We start from the raw sequence: 23,887 nt of genomic DNA, 5'->3' as shown, positions 1-23,887 counted from the left end.
GCTGTCTTAATAGTTAAGTTAGATAGTTTGTTCAGGCGACAAGGTTATCAAGTTTGACTAATAAATATCTCATTAACCTTTGTAAAGTTTCAAGATTTTGCTGTCTTAATAGTTAAGTTAGATAGTTTGTTCAGGCAACAAGGTTATCAAGTTTGACTAATAAATATCTCATTAACCTTTGTAAAGTTTCAAGATTTTGCTGTCTTAATAGTTAAGTTAGATAGTTTGTTCAGGTGACAAGGTTATTAAGTTTGACTAATAAACATCTCATTAACCTTTGTAAAGTTTTAAGATTTTGTTGTCTTAATATTTTAGTAAGGAAGTACACATTATGCTAATATAGCAATAAAGTTTGACAAACAACAATTTATAAGCATAAAGAAGTGATTTATTTTTGGGGAACATATCTGAAAAGGACAGACCAATGCTCTGTCGAAACATGTAGTATGTTCCCCCAAAATAAATCACTTCATTATGCTTATAAATCATTACTTGCCAATATATTGTTGTCTCAATAGTTAAATTAAATGATAAAGCTACACAATCTGCTCCTACTTACCAAGCTCATCAGGAATTATGGTGATTTATAAGTTTTACTTGCCTTGTTAGTGAAATTAAATAGATTCTTTGGACATCAAGATTACAGATTAAGCTCTCACACTGAAACTTTATACATTATTGTAATGATTTTTGAGTTGAGTATTTCTTATTATTATGGTTGTGTTACAAGGTAAAGTTACAAATTAATCTCTCTCATACAAAATTTATAAACCACCACTGTGAATTACAAGTTTTTGCTGCCTTGTTATTCGAGTTAGGTAACTTCTCCAGAAGGCAATATTATATATTTAACTTGCATATAAAACCCCCAACCTACAATAGTGAGTTCCATATGATTTTTGTCTGCTTACTTTCATAGTTCAGTTAGAAAGAAAGGTTACAGGTTCAGATCACACACAGCAACATCAAAAACCATTGTAATGAGTTCCAAGTACACAACTTTTCTTGGCTAGATAATTAAGACTTTGTTCAAATGACAAGATTGTCAATTAAAATCATATATACCTACTTGATAAATTACTGCACTGATTTGTGAGCTCATGGTTTTTCACATTTTGAGAGGTGAGTTAGATAGCCCAGAAGACAAGATTGAAGATTTAACTTCCATGTAATAAACCACGGCAGTGCGAAATCTTTTTAGTGGTATTCTAGCATTCATTGTGCAACTAAATGAATTACTTGTTATAAACCACATTTAGTTTAAACCCAACTTAAATTTAGATACAAAAAATAACTTCTGCATTTATATCTAAAAACTACTGAAGTTTTATAAGTCTATTGGCTGAAGAACTTATTTAGTTAATCTTTCAAAACTTTAAAAATTACACAGGTCAAAATTTGATGCATGGTGTTAAAAACAAATAATACAATTTCTTTGCAAATTAATGTACAATCCTTTACCAAATTATTAACCTACATATTTAAATAAACACAATTCTGTTAAATTCAATGGGTCTTATTCACTGTAGTTTCAGAATAACTTATTATAGTAAAAAATATCACCTTTCCTCCCACTGAGTTATGAAGCTTTTGAAGGGGATCTTTCAAGTTCTCAGGTAACTTGGAGATGAGCTTCAGTCTGTTCTATAAAACAGTAAACACTAAAATTTATATAATTTTATTCAAAGAGCAATCACATCATCAACTTGAATTTGTTTCTTGAAACATAAACAATAAATTATGTCCATATTGAAATATATTTGTTTCTCATAAAATATTCAGTAATATTATTATTTTTTTAAACAATCAAAGAAATAATTACAAAATTATAAACAACATTCAAAATATTTTTTGTAACTGTAGACTTTGAAGCCACATCATCACTACTCTTATAAACTTGTGGCAAATGCAGAGACAAGAATATTTTATTAAAAAAAGGTTTTATTATGTTAAATTAACAAAAACATTATCTGCTCAAATAAAAAATAATCACAGTATGGAATGAATAAACCATCCTTCAACAAATAATGAAATCAGTGACTGTACTTAAGTGAATTTACCTAATCTTAGGGAAAAATCAGTTAACAATTAAAGAAAGCTACTAGAAATAAAGGAACACTGTCTATTCCAGTTTAGGCACTTACAGTCAAGGCTCATACAACAATAAATTCCATGACTTTCCTAAGAAATTTTACTTTTAGATAACACAACATATTGATTAGTCAGTATATGTTTCTATATACTATTTGGCACCACTGTGATTTTTTCCGTCACATGTACATTTCTAGAGTTAAATAGAACTTTAATATCACAACTGCTCATACATCTATATAAATACTAGTTGTAAAAGTAGAAGAGAAAAAATCTTTTCATGGTCATTCTATTATATGCTGCCACAGACATCCATGATTTCTAGTTCATTTCAACAAGTTGTGAAAAGAAGTTAGGGCTAATGAAGGAGCAGAACTGAAAACAAATCCAGAAGAAAGAGTAAATCTGAAACTAAGACCATCACTTCAGTGTCCATCATTACAAAGAAACAGAGACTGGTGACCTGGTTTAATTGTAGAAGCTCTTTAAGTACCAACAGTATCTGCTAGAACAACTCATTCGTCTGATCTCACATATTTTTACAACTGATGAAGACAAAAAAAATTCTTCAATATAGCTATGAGTCAGTGTGAATGTCAGTTGAAGAAAGATTATGATCATCTAAACAATTCAATAATCAAGACAAATTGAAGGCTAATTGTAAAAGGAAAGTGTCAGTTAGTAACCTAATGTACTTGAATGTAAATCAGGCTAATATCTTTTAGCTACTAAAGAACAGCTCAGAAAAACATAGGTTTCTGAACCTAGAAGATATCAGTTAAATGCAGTACACAGTGGAAAGAATGCAGGAATAAGTAGATTAATAAAATTAGTAAGAGTGGAAAATGGGACTGACAATGTTTTAAATGTAGATTTGATGGGCATATTGTCATAAATTACTCATGAGTAGATCAGACTAATGAGATATAATGTTGTTATTGTAATCAACATGATGAAAAGGCTGACTGTAAATTCACATAAAACAAGAGTTTAATAGGGATATAAAAGTTAATATATTCCAACATTGAAAATATATTTCCCATAGATAATTACCTGCAAATTTTCATTCGCTACAAGCCTTGAAATTCCCACCTAATTCTACGTTTATATGACATGGTTCAACTGTGTTTATGCATGCAAATTAGCATGCGACAGTTCTCCACCAATGGGAGTACAACAAACCCTCCTATCACAGCTGATTCCCTCTATGCAGTGGAACCAAATCTTCACTTTGAGATTAGGCATGAAAAATGACACCAGATGTGGGAAGGACAGGTGGGAAGTGTGAAAAGAGGTATCTCTCAGAAATATGTTTTCATTGTAGGAAAATATTAACTTCTGATATAATTACTTACCTCCACTAAATGTTACAGCTAGAATCCCACATTGAGCAGTTGGAGAAATTGATGTGCACCCTTCAAAAGCACCTGAAGAACACCATAGAGTGTGCTCTCTTTATGGAGAGGAAATTCATTTGTGGGAACTTTACCACATCTGAACCAGGTATACTCTCCACCCATGTGGAGTCAACAGGTGTGGTGTCACAATCAAAGGGTGGAACACGGTAACAATTCCAAATCCGTAAGGAAGAGGAATGTGTGTGTAGAGTGGCTTGGGAGTATCAGACCATAGGTGGGAGATCAACTCAAGTCTAGACCAGTGGTACTGGGAGGAACTCAACCGATCCATGGTAGGAGGAGGGTCCTCAACCAGTCATCCCAAGTCTAGAAACCAGAAGGGAAGAGGAGCTTCCATTATGAGAACATAAACCATTATGTGAGCAAATCCAGAACAACGAGCAGCAAAAAACCCCAGGAATGTACCTCCAGACACCATCAGGAAGTTGGAAATGCAATGTGGAGGGTGAATTCCAGTTCAAACCCAATCACAGCATTGGGGATGCAACATTCAGTCTGTGGAAGGAAAAAGTTCCCAGTCCACTCATGTGAAGACTTATGTTGGCTGGTACAACTCCAACCAAAACCAGTCACCCAGGAACTGCCATCTAGGTGGAGGTAGAAGGGTTCAGTGGTGAACTGCAAGATAGATGGAAAAAAATCCAGTCCACACTGGTGACATCTGGAATAAAACATCAGATTCATGGAAGGAGGATAGTCACTCCTACTACACAGGCAGAAAACCACCACCCAACTCTTGGCTGAGTGGAATTGTGCACCCTCAGAAGGATTTCTTCATGATCCACCACCTCAGTGGCTCAGAGCTGGTAAGTGATAAGGACTCCTATACTCCATTGGAAGAGGGGAGAGAAGGAAATGCATTGGAAAATCCAGAGGAATGCATCACTGGAGAAGGTGCAATGGTTGACAATGAAACCTTATTTTGAAAAGCAGACCGTTTCTGATTCAGGCAATCTAAGGAATATTAAGGATGGCCAGCAATCTCTTTCTGCTTTACGCGTGTTAGTCTATGTGTACGACTGACTGGTACAAACATATTTATGATGCAATATACTGAGAGGAAGAACCTGCAAGAAGTCTTGTGGAACACCCCATCTCAACAGTTAACGTGACAGGTCTTATAGATCTTCAAGTGCAGATTTTGGATATTAGTATACCTGGACAGTGGGATCCATAACATGTAAAGTAGGCCCCTGAAAAAAAAAATTAAATGGGAGGGGGGGGGGAGAAAATATCCAGTTGAGCAGGAAACTGCCAGATGGTGCAAGTAGTAAAACACAAAGGTGTGAGGAGTGGTCCACATGCTTGCCTGGATAATCTCCTCCAAAGAATGACAGAAATGAACAGCCAAGGACATTGGGAGCAGTGTTCCCTCTAAACTGTGCAGCTGCACAACAACCAATGAAGTGCTGTACATTTCATTATTTCAGCTGCGCACATCCTCAGTAATGGTGTGAAGTCTCAACAAGTTGATGGCCTTAATGACCCTGGCAGTTGATAGGCCTAAAGCCCAAATAACCTACTGGTAGCATTGCAAAATGGCCTAATGATCCAGTAGGGTCAATAGTCTAAAACACCCCCACCCCTAAAAAAAACTGGTAGCACACATCTGCACAATGCCTTGATACTGGTGCACATGAAAAAAATTCATTCTGCAAATGGATTTAAAAAATTAGAGGGAACATTGTTTGGGAGGTTATGGATCTGATGGGAAGAAACAGAACAAATGGCAAGATTCAGGAGAAAGGGGAGAGAGAGCCACCAAATGGTGCTCTATGTCAGAAACTGTAATACTGACATACAACTATTATCCATGGAAAGTCTCAAATGGATGTTGAGAAAGAGCACATAATACCATCTTAATATACCAGTTGGGTAACTGAAAATGTCTTTTGGGATGAAGAACCCAAAATGACTTGAGGAGGAGAGAGAGCACTAGGGACTCAAATAATTTTCATCTTGAGTAGCTGATAAGGCCATCTTATATAAGGTGATTGTAAAAGATGCAAAACTCTTGTCAAAGGATCTGGTCAAAAATCAAGTTATGGTTAGCACTTCTGGTTGAAGTGGGTTTAACCTCTCCTCAATACACCACTGCTTATATGTGTGCTATTTCCATTGATAAATGTCAATTGTGGCCTATGCAAAGACTGAGACAGATACATGGCAACCTTAAAAGTTAAACCCCAACACCATGCAAAGGGCAGCATAACCTCCATGCATGAAGCTTGAGCTTCAGGATGGCTGGGTGTACAATGTCAGATCGTGTCTGCATCAATAAAGATGGCCAAAGAGGAAGTGGAAGAGAGAGGTAGGCACTCCTGATGGTAATGAAATGAGGGTTAAGCCACCAATACGGTGCTACCAACAGGATCAGACAATGGGTTGGAGCAAATCATAACTAGTACCTTGGAAAACATATGAACTGGTGGGAAGGCCTAGATGTGTAATCCTGTACTGACTGAATGTATCTGTTGCCAATGCTCAAGGGTGAGGTACTGAAAACCGAAATGCCAGTAGTTAGGTGTTCCAATGAGTGGCTAACATATCAATCAGTGTTCCGAACTGAGAACAAACAAAAACCCTCATGATGCAGTATCCAATCTATTGGAAGAATCTGTTTGGGTCGAGACAATTGATCTGTCACTGAATTCTTCAGCTCTGGAACCCGGAAAGCTAGTTGGATGATATTATAGGAGTAGTCCCAAGAAAGAACATACAAGGTTTGAAAACAGAGACCTGGACCAAGTACCCACTTTATGGGAAATGTAGAACATCACAGTAGAATTGTTGAAGTGAAGCCTGATGATTTTCCCCTTTGAATAGTAAGAAGTTCTAAAACATTGTGTAGGGAAGCCTCATTGTCCATTCATAGGCCATTGAATTCCTGAACATTGAGATACTCACCCCATCCTTGAAGCAAGGCATCCGTAAAGATATGGATCTCTGGATGGGATGTTGGCTGAGGAATACCTATCGTAGTATTGTTCTGATCTAACCACCACTCAAGAATCTAGTGAATTGCTGATCCATTGGTTGCAAAAAGACCACTGAAGATATCTCTTGTGAGCTCATCCCAAATGAATGAGGGGTTCAAGCAATGCCCACATTCCCAAAAGAGAAAGAGCCATCCAGGCAGTGGGAGAAGGAAAGGTGACTAAGAGTCGGACTGCCTGTTCCATAGCTTGGAGCCAGATGGGAGTTGGTTGAGCCCTACTGAGATATATGTTGAAAAAGATACCCAGACTAACATAAATTGTGTTGGAGTGAGAATAAATTTCTCACAACTGATAATGAAGCTTGCATTGGATGTTTCTGAATGTAGAATCTGGTTGTTATGTTCTGCCAACTGATGAGATGGTGCCAGCAGTAACCAGTCATCCATGGAATGGTAGGTGCACAGGCCTAGGGAAAGGAGGTGACGAGAAAAACACGTATGATTCGACCAGTAGTAGTTTAAGGGCAGAGCCCTGAACTGCAGCACCCGACCCTTTTGCCCAAAACACAGATAGTGGCGAGATGCCGCCACTATGGAAATGTGCAGAAAGAAGTCAGCAACATCGAACTTGTACATTCACAATCCTAGAAAAAAATGCCAATGTAGAATGACTCCATTGTGAACCTTGGGCACAACAAACAGACTGGAATAAAACTCTGGAAAAACTGGCACAACTCTCTCCACTGCCCCTAGACTAACAAAACTGATAGCCTGAGAATGAAGTTCAAAATTCTGAGTATCCGTGGAAACCAGAAACACTACAGGTTGGGTGGATAATGGTGGTGAAGATGTGAACTGAATGACTAATCCTGTCTCAAGGACTTGTAGTGCCCATGTATTTGTGGTTAAGGTTTTCCATACATCTAGAAATTCTCAGAGCTGAGCCTCCACAGACTCCAAAGCCATACAACAGTCACCACCACCACTACCAGTGTTCCAACCGAGCAGAGGAACCACTTGGATATAGACAAAATTTATTCTGGGTACCAATGGAGGTCAGGACCATCGAATAGGTGCAGAACTATGACCCCCTGTAGAAGCCAAGGAAAGTTTGGACTCCAACGACAACAGGGATAAATGGAAAAGTTGATGATTGAACCAATGTACATGCTAACAATGGTCCCAACCCATCATCAAATAGATGTTATGGTCCTGAGTCTTCTGATATAAGTTGTAGGGATAGTAAATATCTTATCATCTTTATTGGGGTGAGTTGAATCCTAGAAAGTTGTGATCTATTCAGGATGATTACAGACTCTGTTCTAGAACCCCAAATTTCCAGGAGCAGGTGTATTCTTTGAGAGTCTGAATATGTGTCCATCTAGTGGTTGAAAAGGCACAGCTGTCCCTTCACAGAACTGAGTCATAAACCTCCTTGCATGAACCGCAATATCAGTAGATGGAGGGAGAACTAAGTATTTGCTCTCAGACCTTTCAGACATCTAAAAAGGCACAAGCTCAAAACCAGCTGGGGAAAAACCCCAATACATCACACACTTGATGAATTAACTGAAGTAAAGGAGCCAGAGGTGGATGATCCCTAAGTGGCCTCCTGAAACAGAATACAGGTAGGGCAGGAAAAAGTGAATATAAATTCTCTTTAGAATGCCCAGGATCACTCTGAAGTGCAGCCTCAGAACCCCCTGGAGAAACATCATCAGACCGAATGTATGTCTCCATCTCATTATGAATAAGGTGACTGACAGTTTCAACTTAGAGTGATTCCCCCACCTTATATTGTTGAGCAATGCTAGATATCAAAGATGGGATAGGAGAGACCTGAATTGCCCCTGTGCCAGAATTAATAATCCAGGAATTCATGCCGTATATCGGCTTGCCAAACATAAAAACTTTTTTGTTTATGAAAATCAATTAGGTAACACAAAGAACACTCAAAGTATCTCCAACGGTCACAGTACAGAGAAACCTGTTAGTGAATGCTTTGTCAAGAAATTGTGATATTATTATCTGAATGAGGTTCTTTTTTACAGTACCAGGATAGAGCACACATTGACTTAGGTGGAGAGTGTCATGTAACAGATATTACCAAGAGCAATTAAGTGGGGAATAAAAGACTGTAAGCAAGCAAGAAAACTTCAGACCAATGTTAGATGGGCAAAGGAAGGAAACCCTAATAGTCGAGTAATAGCTGTAGTGTGAAGGGAGGAATGCCTGCTTTGGAAATGTAGACACATGCTTTAATCAGTACATGACTCCATGAATACAGAGCATAACAATAAAGTTAAAGATCAGAAGTTGAAGGAAAGCAGCATTAAAACTCCTGGTACTGATACTCAACAAATCAAGATGTCAAAATAGTTTTAAGTGGAATATGAAAAATGACTGAATAAACAAAAGGGAAATATAGTGACATTAGACAGAAAAATAATTACAAAGCAAGCAGTTGAAAATACAATGATTAGTAAAAACAAATACTGCTAAGCTTAATTTAGTAATTTAGTCTAAAATCATATAATCCAAGCATATTAACCCATGTTATCTACTGTAGGCTCAAAATAATGTGATATTAAAATATCTATAAGAAATTAATGAAAATATTAACCTGAGTCTTAAAAATATAAGAAATTTTAAGAGCTACTCTTTCAAATGTTTTTACTCCTTACTATCCTGTTTAGGATAATGAGCAAAAGCTAAAAAATAATTTAAAAATATTTTTTACATTTCCAGTAATACTTACCTCCTCTCAGACTTATAGCTATCACTCGACTGCCAGGGTTTATTCCTTTGACCATCTAAGCATTGGTCTGATTTTTTCTTGCTTGCATGCTCCAGTCTTTTATACCACATTTAATTGCCCTTGGCAATATATTTGTCTCATGACACTCTCCACCTACGTCAATGCGCTCTCTATCCAGATATTGTATATAAACAATTCATTCAGATAATGTTATCAGTTATTCGAGACTGACCCCATCTAACACTGGCTTTTAGTGGGTGAGGAAGGCCCTGATGAGTGTCAGCAGAGGCAAGTATTATTGGAAATACATTTTCAATTTAGGAAAATGTTAACTTCCAATATATACATACCGCTGCTCCCACTTGTAGCTAGGATCCCACATTGAGAAGGTGGAGGGGCCAGTGAGAGCATTATCCATAGAGAAAGCATCTGCATAGATCATTGGTGTATCAGTAGAAGATTGACACTCTAGTGGGGGAACTGAACTACATCCAGAACAGGTATACTTTTCACCCTGAACATATTCCTGTATTATGGGAAGAATTGTATATGATTGATAATCACTATAGGTCAGCTCCGACTAGATAATCGAGGTTCCACTATTAAGGCTTGGAATTAAGGGATCTTGGTCCCTATATCCTATGTTGGTGGCTAGGGCAATTGGGGTGCAACATTATATCTATATATACTTATGAGTGGATCCCAACCTGTAGCCATAGAGTGATGTGTTCCAAGCCACCAGAATCACAACAAGAAAGTAAGCAACACCAAAGTGGATAAACTTTATACTCCACCTGAAGAAGACCGAAAGGCAACACCCCCAGGCTCAGAATGACGAGACTGTGCATGTCTTACTCAACCAAAGGAACAGAACACATCCCATCTGGAATTATGAACAATCATCCTCATTCCCCAACCAAGAGGGCAAGGAGCCTTCCACTTGTCCCCGGAATTATAAGGAGGGCATGGAACAACTGTGTTTAACCAAGGACCAAGTATGGGACCACTCTGCATTTGAAATTACGAAAATATAATGGACCTCCATCCATTAACAATGTACTGAGCCAAAATCAATACAATGACTGACAAGATCACCTTATGCTTTACTCACGATAGTTCATGAGTGGCAGTCCAGAACAGTATGGTAATCTCACCTGGTGAGCTCCTAGGTGGTCTTATAGAACACCTCATTTCTACAGAGCCTATTGCAACCATTAGTAATTATAGTGAAATAGTGGTTGCTAGTGCAGAATTGGTTTGATAAAAGCACACCTGCCTGGTTAACACTTGCAACAGAGTGGAATCCTATGAAAACAAGGAAAGGGACCCAAAGGTAACAAAGATAATATACACTCCTCTGTATAATATAGTTGAAATGGTTAAGATAGCTACAGGGGGTAGGCAAAAACCCACGGATGAAGAGACTGCCAGATCATGGAAATAATGTGAGATAACCAGTCTGCACAATGACCTCCAGCAGACAATCTGACTGGACTGATAAGGACATAGAAATCTGACTGGACTGATAAGGACATAGTAATGTGACGAATCTGATTAGATGTGACTAGAAAAAGAATCCTTGCCATCAAAAAGAGCCCAGAAGAAAGGTTGTTGTCTAGCATCTCAAAGGCATTACAGCAGGCAAAAAACCTTCAAGACCCTCACTGAACATGACCACAATTGAAATCTGATTGGACAAAGAATTGAGAAATAGTGATGAGATGAATAAGTGAAAAAGATTTTAACCCCTATCCTGTATGAAAGTGTCTTGGGTAAGAAAATTGGTCTGAGGATGTAGAAAAAATGTGATTGTGGTCTGTGGACAAACAGTGCAAATTACTCCGACTGGTGATGTCTGTAGGTCAGCAGTCACAAAAAATAAACCTTCTGGTAAAGGGGATACATGGCATATAAGTCAGGGCACAAACAGGTGTTGATAAAGAGCCTGTACTGTAATATTAATACACCTATTAGGTAACCGGAATAATCATTTAGGATCAAAGACCCAAAGCTATTTCAGGAATCCAGAGAGTATTGGGGACTCAAAAATTATGTAGTCATGAAAATCGATTGGTAGTCGATAAGGCCGCCTTAAACAGAGTTACTGTGAAAGATGCAAAAACTTCTGCCAAAGAGCCAGGTTAAAAATGAGTTATGGTTGGCACTTCTGCCCAAACTGGGTTCAACCTAATCTCAATACCCCATTGCTGATATGAGTGTCATTTCTTTTGACTCAGAGTAAGCAAAAACTGAGACAGATATACAGAAACCTTAGAAATTAAACCCCAATGCTGTATAATCTCCATGCCTGAAACTTGAGCTTCTGGATAGTTGGGTGTATTAAGGCAGATCATGGCTGTCTCCACAGAGATAGCTGAAAAGAAGTGGAAGAGGTTGACACATTGGAAGGTACTGCAGATGCAAAAACCAGGGTGTGGCAACCAATCTGGTGCTATCAACAAGGTTGGAACAAACATATTGAGTACACTGTGTAATATATGAAGAGGAGAGAAGGCCTACAGTTGTAATCCTGTCCTGACAGAATGCATCCATTGCCAAAGGCTGAAGATGAGGCACTGGAGACCAAATTGCCAGTAGTTGGGTGATTCAATGAGAGGCCAACACACCAACCAGAGTTGCAAAATTAGAGCCAATCCAACAGAATCTTGTGATGTAGCATCTATTCTCTCGGGAGAATCAGTGAGGATTGAGACAATTGACCTGTTACCACAGGCATCAACCCTCGGAACATGACAAGCTAGTAGGGTGATAAGATAGGAATGGTCCCAAGAAAGGAGGCCCAAAAATCGAAAACAGGGATCCCTGGACAAAGTGCCTCCTCAATGAAAACTCCTCAATTGACCTGTTACCACAGGCATCAACCCTCGGAACATGACAAGCTAGTAGGGTGATAAGATAGGAATGGTCCCAAGAAAGGAGGTCCAAAAATCGAAAACAGGGATCCCTGGACAAAGTGCCTCCTCAATGAAAAACACAAAATGCCACCATGGAATTAGCAGAGTGAAGCCTGACAATTTTCCCCTAAAAAAAGCACAGACCATGAGGCATTCATTGCTTGTTGAAGAGCAAGAAGGACTGAAACATTATGTAGGGAAGCCTCTTCATCCAAGTATAGACCCTGGAATTCCTGACTGTTGGTATGTGCACCCCATCTGTGAAGCAAGGCATTTGTGAAAAGATGGATCCCTGGACAAGGTAGCATCAGAGGAACCCATATCATATTAGTGTACTGACTTAACAATCCCTCAAGATCGAAGAATGATCCCAACTAAGGAAACCAGTGAATTGATGTTTATGATCACTTAAACTCATAAAGACCATTAAAAGGATCTATTGTGCTATTGTCTCAAAGGCATTCGAGTGATGCCCACATTTCTAGAAGAGAAAGAACCAACCATGTCATGGAAGAAGAAGAGGTAATTGTCTGACATCTTATTCCATAAAATGGAGCTGGATGGGAGTCAACTGAGCTCGACTGAGAGACGAGTGTAAAATAAAAAATACCCAGACTGATGACAAATGGAATTGGAGCAAGGGTAGATGTCTCAGCCCTGAAAATGATGCCTGCCTTGATCATTTCTTAAAGTAGAATCAGGATGTGATGTTCTGACAAGTGACGAGAAAACCTGTACAATCTGGCCCAACCCATGTGAAGCTGATGTGAGTCTGAAGGTAAAAACCTGGAACAGCAGTAAAAAATGTCAACTCAGATTGATGAATGAGTAACTTGTGAACCTTGGAGAATCTAGGCATGGATACAGACAAGAAAGACCAATGACTAGACCCCAATCTTCTGTCTGCATAGTCCCCAAAACTGACAGGAATAAAACCCCGGAAGAACTTGCACAACTCACTCACTACCCCCAGACCAACAATTTCTGATAGCCTTAGAACTAAGTTCCAAATCCCGATGATCTGCAAAGGCAGAAATGCCACAGATTGGTTGGATAATAGAGGTGAAGATATGAACTGAATGACTAATCTTGAGTCAAGGACCTGCAGTGCTTCTGGATCCATGGTTAAATTACCACACATCCAGAAATTATTGGAACCGAGCCCCCACAGATCTTGAAGGTATACAATTATAACTGACACTGCCAATGATCTGACTAAGCAGCAGAACCCTTGGATATAGACAGAATATATTCTGAGTACCAATGTGCTGAGAGGCTAATGTCGGGAGTCTGGACCAACAAACAGGGGCAGAACTATGACCCCCTGTAGGATCTGATGAAATATGAGCCTCCAATGACAACAGGGAGGAATGCAGAAACCGAAGATTGAACCAACGGGCATGTTAACAAGGGATCCAGCATATCATAAATGAAGTTGGTGATCCTGAGTCTTCCAACAAAGTGAAGTAAAAGGAAAACATGGTGGATGTTAAGACTCTGTCCCATTAGGGGATATAGATTTACTCAGGTTAACTACAAACTCCACCTTAGAACTACGAAATCGAGGAGCAGATGTATCATTTGAGAGTCGGAAAATGCTTCCACCTGGTGGTAGTAAGTTAAATCACGAAGTTCCGACAACATGTCAGATAAGGCATACCTGTCCCTTCACATAAATGAGAAGTAAACGTTCCGACATGAACCACAATATCTGTGGATGGAGAGAAGTCCTAAAAATTTGATCCCAGAACTTTCAACCTTTAATTAAGGAGCAAGCTCAAAAGCAACCAGGAAAAAACTCTAAACTAATCAAAGGATGTTTATTCGAAAGTGGCCTTTTTCATTTTCTTTAAAGACTGTTTTGATTACCATTGATTGGAACAACCTTTTGTGAAGTAAGTTTGCTTTGTTAGAGCAAAGCAATGTCGGGCCATCTGCTGTGTCGACCCAAGGGAATCGAACCATGGATCCCAATGCTATGAGTCTTTAAACTCACCACTGTCCCACAGGAGGACTAAAAATCCAACAGACTAAAAGAAGGCACAGGAGAAAGCAAATCTAAACTGTGTCCAGAATGTCGAGGATCGCCCTCAATTGCAGCCTCAGAACCCCTGGAGGACCACCAAAGATCCAAATATATTTCTCCATCTCACTACAAATGAGATCACCGACAGTCTCAACCGAGATTGACCCCCTCCCCTCGCGAATGATGTGCGATGCTAGATATCAGAAGTGGGGTAGGACAGATCTGATTTGCTTCCACGATAGAGGTGCATTGACATAGATGGAGTGTTATGAAACAAATATTGTCAATGGAAATTTAGTAGGGTATAAAAGACTGGAGCAAATGAGAACAAATAAAATCAATATTAGATGGGCAAAGGAAAAACCCTGGCACTCGGGTAATAGTTATAAGTGGGAGTGGAGGTATGTATGTATTGGAAATAAACAATATTCAAGGACCATATTATAAGGCAAACAAGTAACATCAGATAATATTAATATAAGTGTAGTTCACACCTATGTCTAATGATATGAGTGTGCAATTCAAGTTACAAGTTTCTTTTTTTTTGACATGTGAAACAGCATCAGTGTACATGAAGTAAACATAATAGAGGAAAATATAGCTGTAGTAGATCTTGAAGGAAAATACTATACAAACAAACAATTCTTATTTAAACCTCTTCCCTAATAATTATCTTGTTAGCATTAGTATTTATCACAAGAAGGCAAACATATGGATTAGAAGTTTCAATAGCAAAACTTAATGTTATTATGTTTATAAAAAGGAACCACAAAGGTAAAGAAATGTTAATGAGAAACCTTGACTGTAAATTCTCATTTATATAGCTATGCAGTTTTTCTTTTTATTGGAGTGAAAAAATTTCAGTCATCACTTTGGTTTTGCAAGGATTATTGGATAATACTTGTTCACAACTACATTTTTTTTTCTCATTTTGTGTTAAACATAAAATTTCGATTTAATTTATATTTAGATCTAAATAATAAAGTATTTTAAACATACATAAGCAACAGACTGCAGAACTGAATGGATTTGTTCAACATGATAAAACAGCAAGACTTTAAAAAATGTTTGCTATATTGTTGATATGTATGCAATTCTTATCACTATAAATAATTAAATTTATCACAAAAATAAAAAGCACATTTTTCTGAAATGTTTAAAAGTCTGACTCAGCTTGTGATCTGATACAAATAGTTATTATAGCCTGAAGAATGTGGGCTATTTTCATAAGGTAACAGAAAAATGAAGGTCACAGATTGCCTACACCTAAGCAAAAATGAAATTTATTACTTCTCAGTGACGATTTTTAAAAAATCAAGGGCCATTTCATGTGGATTACACATGAAACAGCATCTGGATGTACATTTGGAAATGTAAATATTATACAAATATTGGTAAATAATGCTTTATATGGTGAAAAGGCAGTAATATTTCTATTACTAATTTAGCAGTGTTCAAATGTAATTGAATTATTTGAAAATAATTAATTCAATGTGCTTGTTTGACAGTTTCAAGGATTATTCTTACAGGGAATTGGGAGAAGGCTAAAACTTCTTTTTTAAAAACTTTTTTAAAGTTGTCATCAGCTGATGAAAGGAGTTGCTTAACGTCAGACTCTTCTTATTTTTGAGATCTTCCAGTTCCAATTCAGTTTTTTCAACCTTTCTCTAGTCATCATTCTGCTGCTTCTACTTTCTGGACTTCTCCTCTTCTAAGTATGTCCTATAACTTTGTTATGCATTTCCAATAAAGGTAAGTATTTCTGTAGTTAGGTTTACATTCAAGACACCCCCAGAATGTCTAATGTGGTCAATTATGACTCTCCTAGCATTATGGGACATGTTTTGTTGGTTTTCTATAATATTTTTTTTTATTTACAGGAAAGCCCCTTTTGACACTGACTTGTACATGAGACAAGGAAAAAGAAAGATTTCCAAACTCTCCAAAGCACCCAGAGTTTGAAATATAGAGTATTCAATCTGTCCTTCTCACTCTGAAGTGTATGAACTCTTGAATCAGGCAACTGCAGGGATGTCATGAGAAGCTCTATGTACTGTCTGAGAATAGTGTTACAGCCCTTTCTTCCACTCTGCTTGCACTTATCATACTTTTTTAGACAAGCTGAAAACATAAAAGCACTGGATGATGTATTTAACAACATCACTTCCAGATTCAAGCAGCTCATGTTCCTTACTAAGCTATAAATTAAGGTAAAATTCTGAATAATTTTCACAACAACAGCATTGAAGAACTGACTGCATTCAAGCCTAAAGTCTATCAACTTTTCATCACTAATTTTTGAAGCCATCTTAAAATCATTAAGGACTTTCTTTGTAATAAAACCAGTATCAATTTGGGAACGTTCTAAAGTGATAAATATTTCAAACAATTTTCTGACAAGACCAAAGAGATCTTCAGCCATAAAAGGCAACACCTGATTATCATTTTGGAATTCTATGAGAAAAGGTTCAATTTCTCTAGCAACCAAGAAAAAAAACTATGCTTTAGGATGAAGAGATGAGAATTAAGTCTCTTGCTACCAGTAGGTTAAAATGCACACGTCATGACTTTTTAGTTAGATTTAATATTTAACTGAACTACTTTACTAAAACAATTGCTTAACAGCAAATGTTTTGGTATTGTAAATTTCAGAAGAAAAACCAATTAACAAAATTATAATTTACTAAATGTCATAGGAGATTTAAACGAACATCAGATGACCAAATAAGATCATGAAAACTTTCAATGCCAATAAGCAAGCAAGATGACCAAATGAGGTTATGAAAAAATTCAAATAACAAGCATACATTTAATTGGAAGTAAAATAAAGAAATACAAAGAAGGACATGCCAAATTCCAAGAAGACTGAAGAAAAACAAGAGCTCTGGTAATGTGTGAAAAAAGTAAAGCAAAAGTTAGAATCACATGTTGTAGTTATGATTTTGCTTCAGAGATCAACATCATATCTCACAAGCATAAGAGCCAATGCAAAGAGTTCATTCCAGATCATTAAGAAGAGAGTAATTCAGCATCAGAGTTCAGACGTGTTCCAGTAAAGTGAAACCTTCGTGAAAGATCTTCCAACTGACAGAGGTTGCAAACTATCACCACTCAAACTTTGTGTAAATTATAATGACTTCTCTATTTCAAATATTGTCTGAAGGTTTAGTCAGGTTTGAAGTAATTGAAAAACTATTAGATATAACTGAACAGTTAATGTCATTCTAGAAGAATATCCAAACATTGAAAGGGAAACTTGAATGTGCAGCTGTAAAATAAATTGTACTAATTCTATGTTTTGTTTCTACAATACATTAAATATTTGCTTCTGTGTTACCTAGTTTCTGATTGAATTCTTTATGTAAGCTTCCTTGAGTGTGTGGCTTGTTAGCCTAACCCATGACTGCCCATAAAATATCCTGGTATAAAATGACTTTATTTGTAATGCGTACAGTTGAATTTAAAGACTAACTGTTCCCTGTTACATTACTATCAATGTATATGAATAGAGTTGATAACAAAATGAAAATACTGAATCAAATTTTAATATTATACAAGTTTTAATTTCTTAATTTTAAAAGGAAATATTTATATAAATCTTCAATCTTCCCTTGTATGAGAATCGTGACATGTGTCTTCTAGATCTCTCCTATTCTCTAATTTATTTACCCCCTCTCTCTGAAGTATGGAGTTTAATGTAAATTACTCATTATAATATATTAATTACTAAGGAAAAGTCTAATTTTTATAGTCTTCAGTCTTCTTTATTTACTGAGACACAAGCTAGAAAGTCAGACCAACCTGCCACATCCTACCTTTCACAAATTGCAAATAATTCTCTCTGATATTTATATCATTTTATTCATAACCAATACAAAGGCCAAGAAGTTAGGGGAATTATTTTAAGGCTCTTATGTCATAGTTGGAAAGCTAGGTAAATTATAATAGTTAGAAGACATTACTTGCTTTGTGCATGTTACTATTCTATGTTCTTAGGTGCATTATTTAAATCAATAAAAAATATTTGGTGTACTAGTACCATTAGTATACAAAAAGTAGGCTTAAATTTCATTGGCAACAGAGAGCAAAAAACAAAACAAGAGGTAAATAAAAGAATACTATATTTTTTGTTTCTCATGTATATTTTTTATTTATTGCTATAAAAATAACTAAAATGTAAAAAACAGAAACCTATTAACTTAGATTAGGTAAGATGAATAATAATAATTCTCCATGAGGTAAGCACGCAAGTGGCTTGTGTGTTATGTCACTCAAGTTGGTAACTTGAACTATATGTTTGCTGAGTGATTTACAGCTTGCATGGCAGTATCATTAGTCATACATAGTTCAAAGTGAACTAAAACAATAAAATTAAGTTGAAACAGATGTAAACTGTTACAAGCAATAAGCCATTTAGAATAAACAAATGTAGTTTCCCATTACATTTTGCATTCACTTTAGAAAGAAAAAAGGGTAATTTAGTTGGTTGTTTTTCATATGGTGTTTATAAGATTGGCCAAATTGATAAAGATATAGAGCTAGAGTAGAAAAAATTATATAAAACAAAGTTTAAATGAAAAGAAAATTTTGATCTTTATTTAGGAGGTTTTAGAGATTATGCAATTGAAATTTGAAAATTTTACGATGAAGTATTTTTAATTTTAACATGAAAATCACTTTACATTCAAAGCAGTCAACACCTTGACTCCATATATTCACAAATGTTAACATTTACTTACATTGAAAATTTTTTTTCAACAGGTACTTACCTTGTCTCATATGAAGCTATCTTGGTCTTCTTTCTGCCCTCTAAGCACGGCTAAAAAAATTTCATGCTCAGTACAACAGTCTATGTATCTCACCAATTTTGTGCCTCTATTGAGCATGTACATAGCGTGTGACTACTCTCCACCAATAGTATTGCACCAATGGTATTGGCACAGCTAGCTCCCTCTGTTATTCCTGCTCAATCCTCAGTTTCAAGAATTGGCAGGATCTTAAAGAATAACACTGGCAGTGGGGAGGAATAGAGGGAAGTGTGTGAAAGGAGGTAAGTACCTATCAGAGATACATTTTCAGTGTAAGAAAATGTTGACTTCTGATATAGTCTTACCTTTTCTCACGCAAAGCTAGAATCTCATATTGGAAAAGTAGAGGAGCAGAAAGCAACTGCCCAGAATGAATGGGTGTGCTCTGAGATGAACTGAAGCACACATGTGGGATACTACAAAACTTCTGAAACATGAATGCCCTTTGTCCTTGAAGAAGGAAATGAACCTGATAGGGTTAGAAAAAAAAGGATGTGCACAAGTGTAATTCATTCTGAGAGGTGCAATGCATAGTAAAAACAAAAACACCTGATGTAGCTCCATAGCTACACTACCTCAACCATACAGATGAGGTTCCACAACTCATCCTTGGCATTAGGAGGTTGAGGACCAATCACATAAAAATAAATACAGAGTAACATAAACAATGTGGCCACGACATGTGTACTGCTCTCCTCGGCAAAGACTGGATAAAAATCAAGTGTGAAGATGGGGGACAGGAAGAGCTGGATGAAGCACTGGTGATAAGAGTTTGAGCTGGAGAAGCCATGGAAACCATGGCTAAGCTGATCAGTAAGGAGCAATCAGAAGGACTTGACATGAAGTGGTATGGATGATTGAAATCACACAGTGAAGAAGTCGAATGTGAGAATAAACAAATGGGTATTTGTTGGCCCAATCTTGACTGAAAACATTGACAGCCAGAGTGAGAGGATGAGGAACCAGAGACCAAAACAGAGGTAATTTGTGGTTGAGGGACATGGCAAATGCATCTATGTGAGGAGTACCCCACTAAGGGTAAAGCCACTGGAAAACAAGAGAATCGAGAGACCACTCGATCGGATAAATTTTGTCTGGATGGGAAAGATGAAAATGATCCATGACAAGATTGAAAGCACCCGGAACATGACACAAAATGATATTAATATCTTGCATGTGAGCTCAAGAAGATCCAATGAATGAAAACAGAAAGATCGATAACAGGTGCCACCCTGGTGATTGAGATAAGTAACCACTATAGAATTGTCAGAATGAACCCAAGACCAATGTACAGTGAAAAGCTCCAGGGTGTTGATTTGATAAAACCTCTCAGCTTCAGACGAACACTCCAAAGCTTCCTGTTGATTGACCCATGCCCCCCCATCCCTGAAGGGAGGTGTCCATGAAAATATGTCAATCTGGACTAGGAGGAGGAAGCAGGGCACCTGGCGATGTATGGGTCCTGTCCAACCATCATTGCAGATCATTGACTAGGTTAGGAGGAAGGGTAATATGAGCACGACCTAAGGAGATAAAGGCTGCCATGGAAGACCACATCCCCAAAAGTTATAGAACCTCACGAGCTGTAATAGATGGAGCAGTAAGAGCATGGAGAACTGAAAACTCCATTGAACAAAATCGAGGAGGAGAAGGTTGGGCCTGACTGAGATGGGTGTTGAAAAAAACACCCAAATGGATCAGATGTTGGGTAGGTTGAAGGAATGACTTTTCCAATTTCATTAACCAGTCAAGTTGAGCCACCTCCAGGAGCAGCTGATGAGTGTGATGGACAGACTACTGTTCATAGTGAGCTAAAAGTAACCAGTCATCCATATAATGATGAAAGTGCAACCTGAGAACATGTAAGTGATGAACAAATGCTCGAACCACCCAACAAAAAACATATGGGGGCCGAAGCAAGCCTGAATGGTAGGGCACAAAACTGATAAATCACCCTGCAATGAACAAACTGAAGATATGGTTGCGACTTCTAAGATATTGGGATATGCAAATAAGCATTTCTGATGTCCATCTTGGTCATCAAAAAACCTGGAGAAAAGGCCCACCTGAGAGTGAAAAATGATTCCATGGTAAAATGAGGGAAACTGAGAAATTGACTGAGGTGGGACAAATCTATTACAGGCTGCCAGTCTCCAGTTTTCTTGGGGACAACAAACAGCCTGGAATAAAATGTTTTGCATATAGAGGGAAGCACTAAACGAGAATAGCTGTATATGTTAATGGAGGTAATGTACCATATCACCTGTGGTCTTGCAGGACATCCCACCTCGACAGTGAGCATTATATCAATACCAGTAAATAGTGCAGGTTTAACCCTATTGTTTATTGACTTGCATTCAAAATTTTATTGAACTACTATTTTATGAATCTGTGTCAATAAGTTTGGTATCAAATTGTAGATTTTTGTTTGTTTATAGCACAAAGCTACACAATGGGCTATCTGTGCTCTGCCCACCACGGGTATTGAAACCAGGATTCTATTGTAGATTATAATTCAAATTTTAGTATTATACGTTAGTTAATTTCTTAATTTAAAATATTAAAAAAAACACACAGCTAAACATCAATTTTTGTGTGTTATGTGGTATGTTGAATGCAGCACTGGTTCAAATTAGATGTTTGTGATGTCCAAGTACAAAATCTACAGTTTTGTATGAATTACGAACTCAAACTATCGATATTGACAAGGTAGGATATGAAATAAGAACCTTTCATCTTTTCTATTTGCTAAGATATTGCTCCTGTACTGAATAAAACACAGTGGCCCTGCACCCACCTCTTTCCATTTTTGGAAACAGTCCCTTATATACACTTACTTCTATATATGAGGTGAATAACCAATCAAAAGCTCAGAATGTCCACCTAGTGGTTTCCTCAGCCATTCTGACGTGTTATTGTGCTAATTTTGTTCTTTTCCCACAAGATTTCAAACAATGAGGCAAGTCTTTAGTGAACTTGAAATTTCGTATTTTTTTTAGACCGAAATACAGTTTAGTTACTATGCTTGATAAATTATGGTGAAATCTATGGTATTAATATAGTAATTTATGATTTTTTGGATATTTAAAATGTATATATAAAACCTAAAAAATTTTTTTATTTTCACATCCTCCACATGGGAAATTTCATAAGGCTTAGCAATCTACAACAAGTGGCAAATGAGTACAAAGATCATAACTAGAAGAGTTTTACTTCTTTATTTACTGATCTATGTTTTAAGAAAAATAAGTTTAAGAACTTATTTCTAAATAGTAATAATTTATATACATATTTTATGTATAATAATTGAAATGTGACTGTATTTTACAAAATACTAGTCCACTAAAACACAGCCAAGACAGGTCACTTTTCAGGCAGCATAGGTCTTAGGAAGTAAGGAATGGTTTGGATATAGGATGACACAAGTAGTAGATGATTCAGGTAACATTAATGGCATAACTATCTGATCAATGACGTCTGCAAGTGAGGAAGAGAGGGAAATAGGTCTTGAGGGAGGAATGGTATATGAAACACGTAGACCAAGGTTCAAAAGGAGGATGGGAAAGGGCGTAAAGGAGCACAATGAGATCCGCATCAGACAATTCAAAGGAATATGGAGGATGCATGGCCCAAAAGGAGCAGGGGAAGACTAAACCTTACAAAACTTGGAGAAACGGAGGGTGTTTGACAAGGCCGCCTGATAGCCAAACACAGTCAAAGTGGAAAAACCTTTGTCAAACAACCAGGTGAAGAATTGGGAAAGATGAAGAATGGAAGTGTGGGAAGGATGGACAACCCATCCAAGAGACCAAAGGTGGAAGGTATGCATTTGCCTCTGGTAAATAGACATGGAAGAAGATTGTATGGATCTGGAAAGGTAACACACAGCAATGTGGAATCAGTTCCTGGGCTGAGACAATGGATCTGACAAAAGCCATGCATGAAGATGGATGGTGGTGATATCTGAATGAATGATGTCTCACTGAAGTTGATGGAGGAGAGACCGAGACAGAGGTAAGGGTAGGAGAGGTTGTACAAGTGAAGGTCAGAGCAGTGGGGACCATGGTTGCACCGGACAAAAGGAGCCACCAGGAAGAATACACATTAAGTGGTTTGGATTAGGGATAGAACTCTGGGGAGGAGTTGAATAGAAGGGTAAGCATGGATGTGATGTCCCCTCCAATATTGACTGAATACATTCACTTCCAAAGCTAGCAAGTGTAATATGGGATATCAAAAGGAAGGTAATTTGTTGTAAGAAGTTGGTTGCAAAAGTATTGATATTAGGAGGCCCACAACTGAGAGCACACTCACTGAAAAACCTGTGGATTGAGGAATCACTTTGTGGGAAGAATATTTTGGGGGCAATATAAACGATCCGCAACCAGATTCAAGGAGTCAAGAATAAGACTTGGTGATATAAGTGACCACTGTGGAGTTATTGGGATGTACCATAACCACCCTTCGTCGCAGGAGAGGAAGGAAGTGGGATAAAGCTTGACAAATTACCATAAGTTTGAGAATGTTGATATGGAAAGAAAACTCAGAGACTGGAAAACTCCTGAGAGTTGAGGTAAGCACCCCAACCCTCTAAAGATGCATTTGTGAACAGATGTAAATCCAGACAAGGTGGAGGAAGCAGAACCCCTGCTATGGTCTGGTCCCTGTCTAGTCACCAAGGCAGGGGAACAGGGTGGTCCAAGTAATCCAAGCAGAAGTTACACTGATTTAAGAGTGTTTACTGAAGAAATGCATATGAGCTTGACCCAAGGAATAAGGGCCTCCAAGGAAGCCCACATTCCCAAAAGAGATTGAAACTCTTGAGCTGTGAAATAATGTGAGGTAAGGGCCTTGTAGACTGCTTGCTCCATATTCTAAAGACAAAGAGGAGAAGGCTGGGCCCAATTTAGTTTGGAATTGAAGAAAAACCCCA

General features: G+C 37.5%; 1 protein-coding gene across 2 annotated transcripts in view; it reads right to left on the bottom strand.

The window, feature by feature from the left end:
• Positions 1 to 23,887, bottom strand: part of LOC106462802 (E3 UFM1-protein ligase 1-like) — a 125,410-nt gene that overhangs the window by 17,259 nt on the left and 84,264 nt on the right. For both annotated transcript variants that reach the window (XM_013922763.2, XM_022390151.1), the window contains exon 14: positions 1,564 to 1,644. In XM_013922763.2, coding sequence (XP_013778217.1) covers positions 1,564 to 1,644 — 81 coding nt within the window. The remainder of the gene's footprint in view (positions 1 to 1,563; positions 1,645 to 23,887) is intronic.

The sequence above is a fragment of the Limulus polyphemus genome, unplaced genomic scaffold (genome assembly GCF_000517525.1).
Source record: "Limulus polyphemus unplaced genomic scaffold, Limulus_polyphemus-2.1.2 Scaffold1255, whole genome shotgun sequence".
NCBI lineage: Eukaryota > Metazoa > Arthropoda > Merostomata > Xiphosura > Limulidae > Limulus > Limulus polyphemus.
The sequence above is the reverse complement of the archived record's forward strand: the minus strand, read 5'-3'. Positions and strand labels throughout refer to the sequence as shown.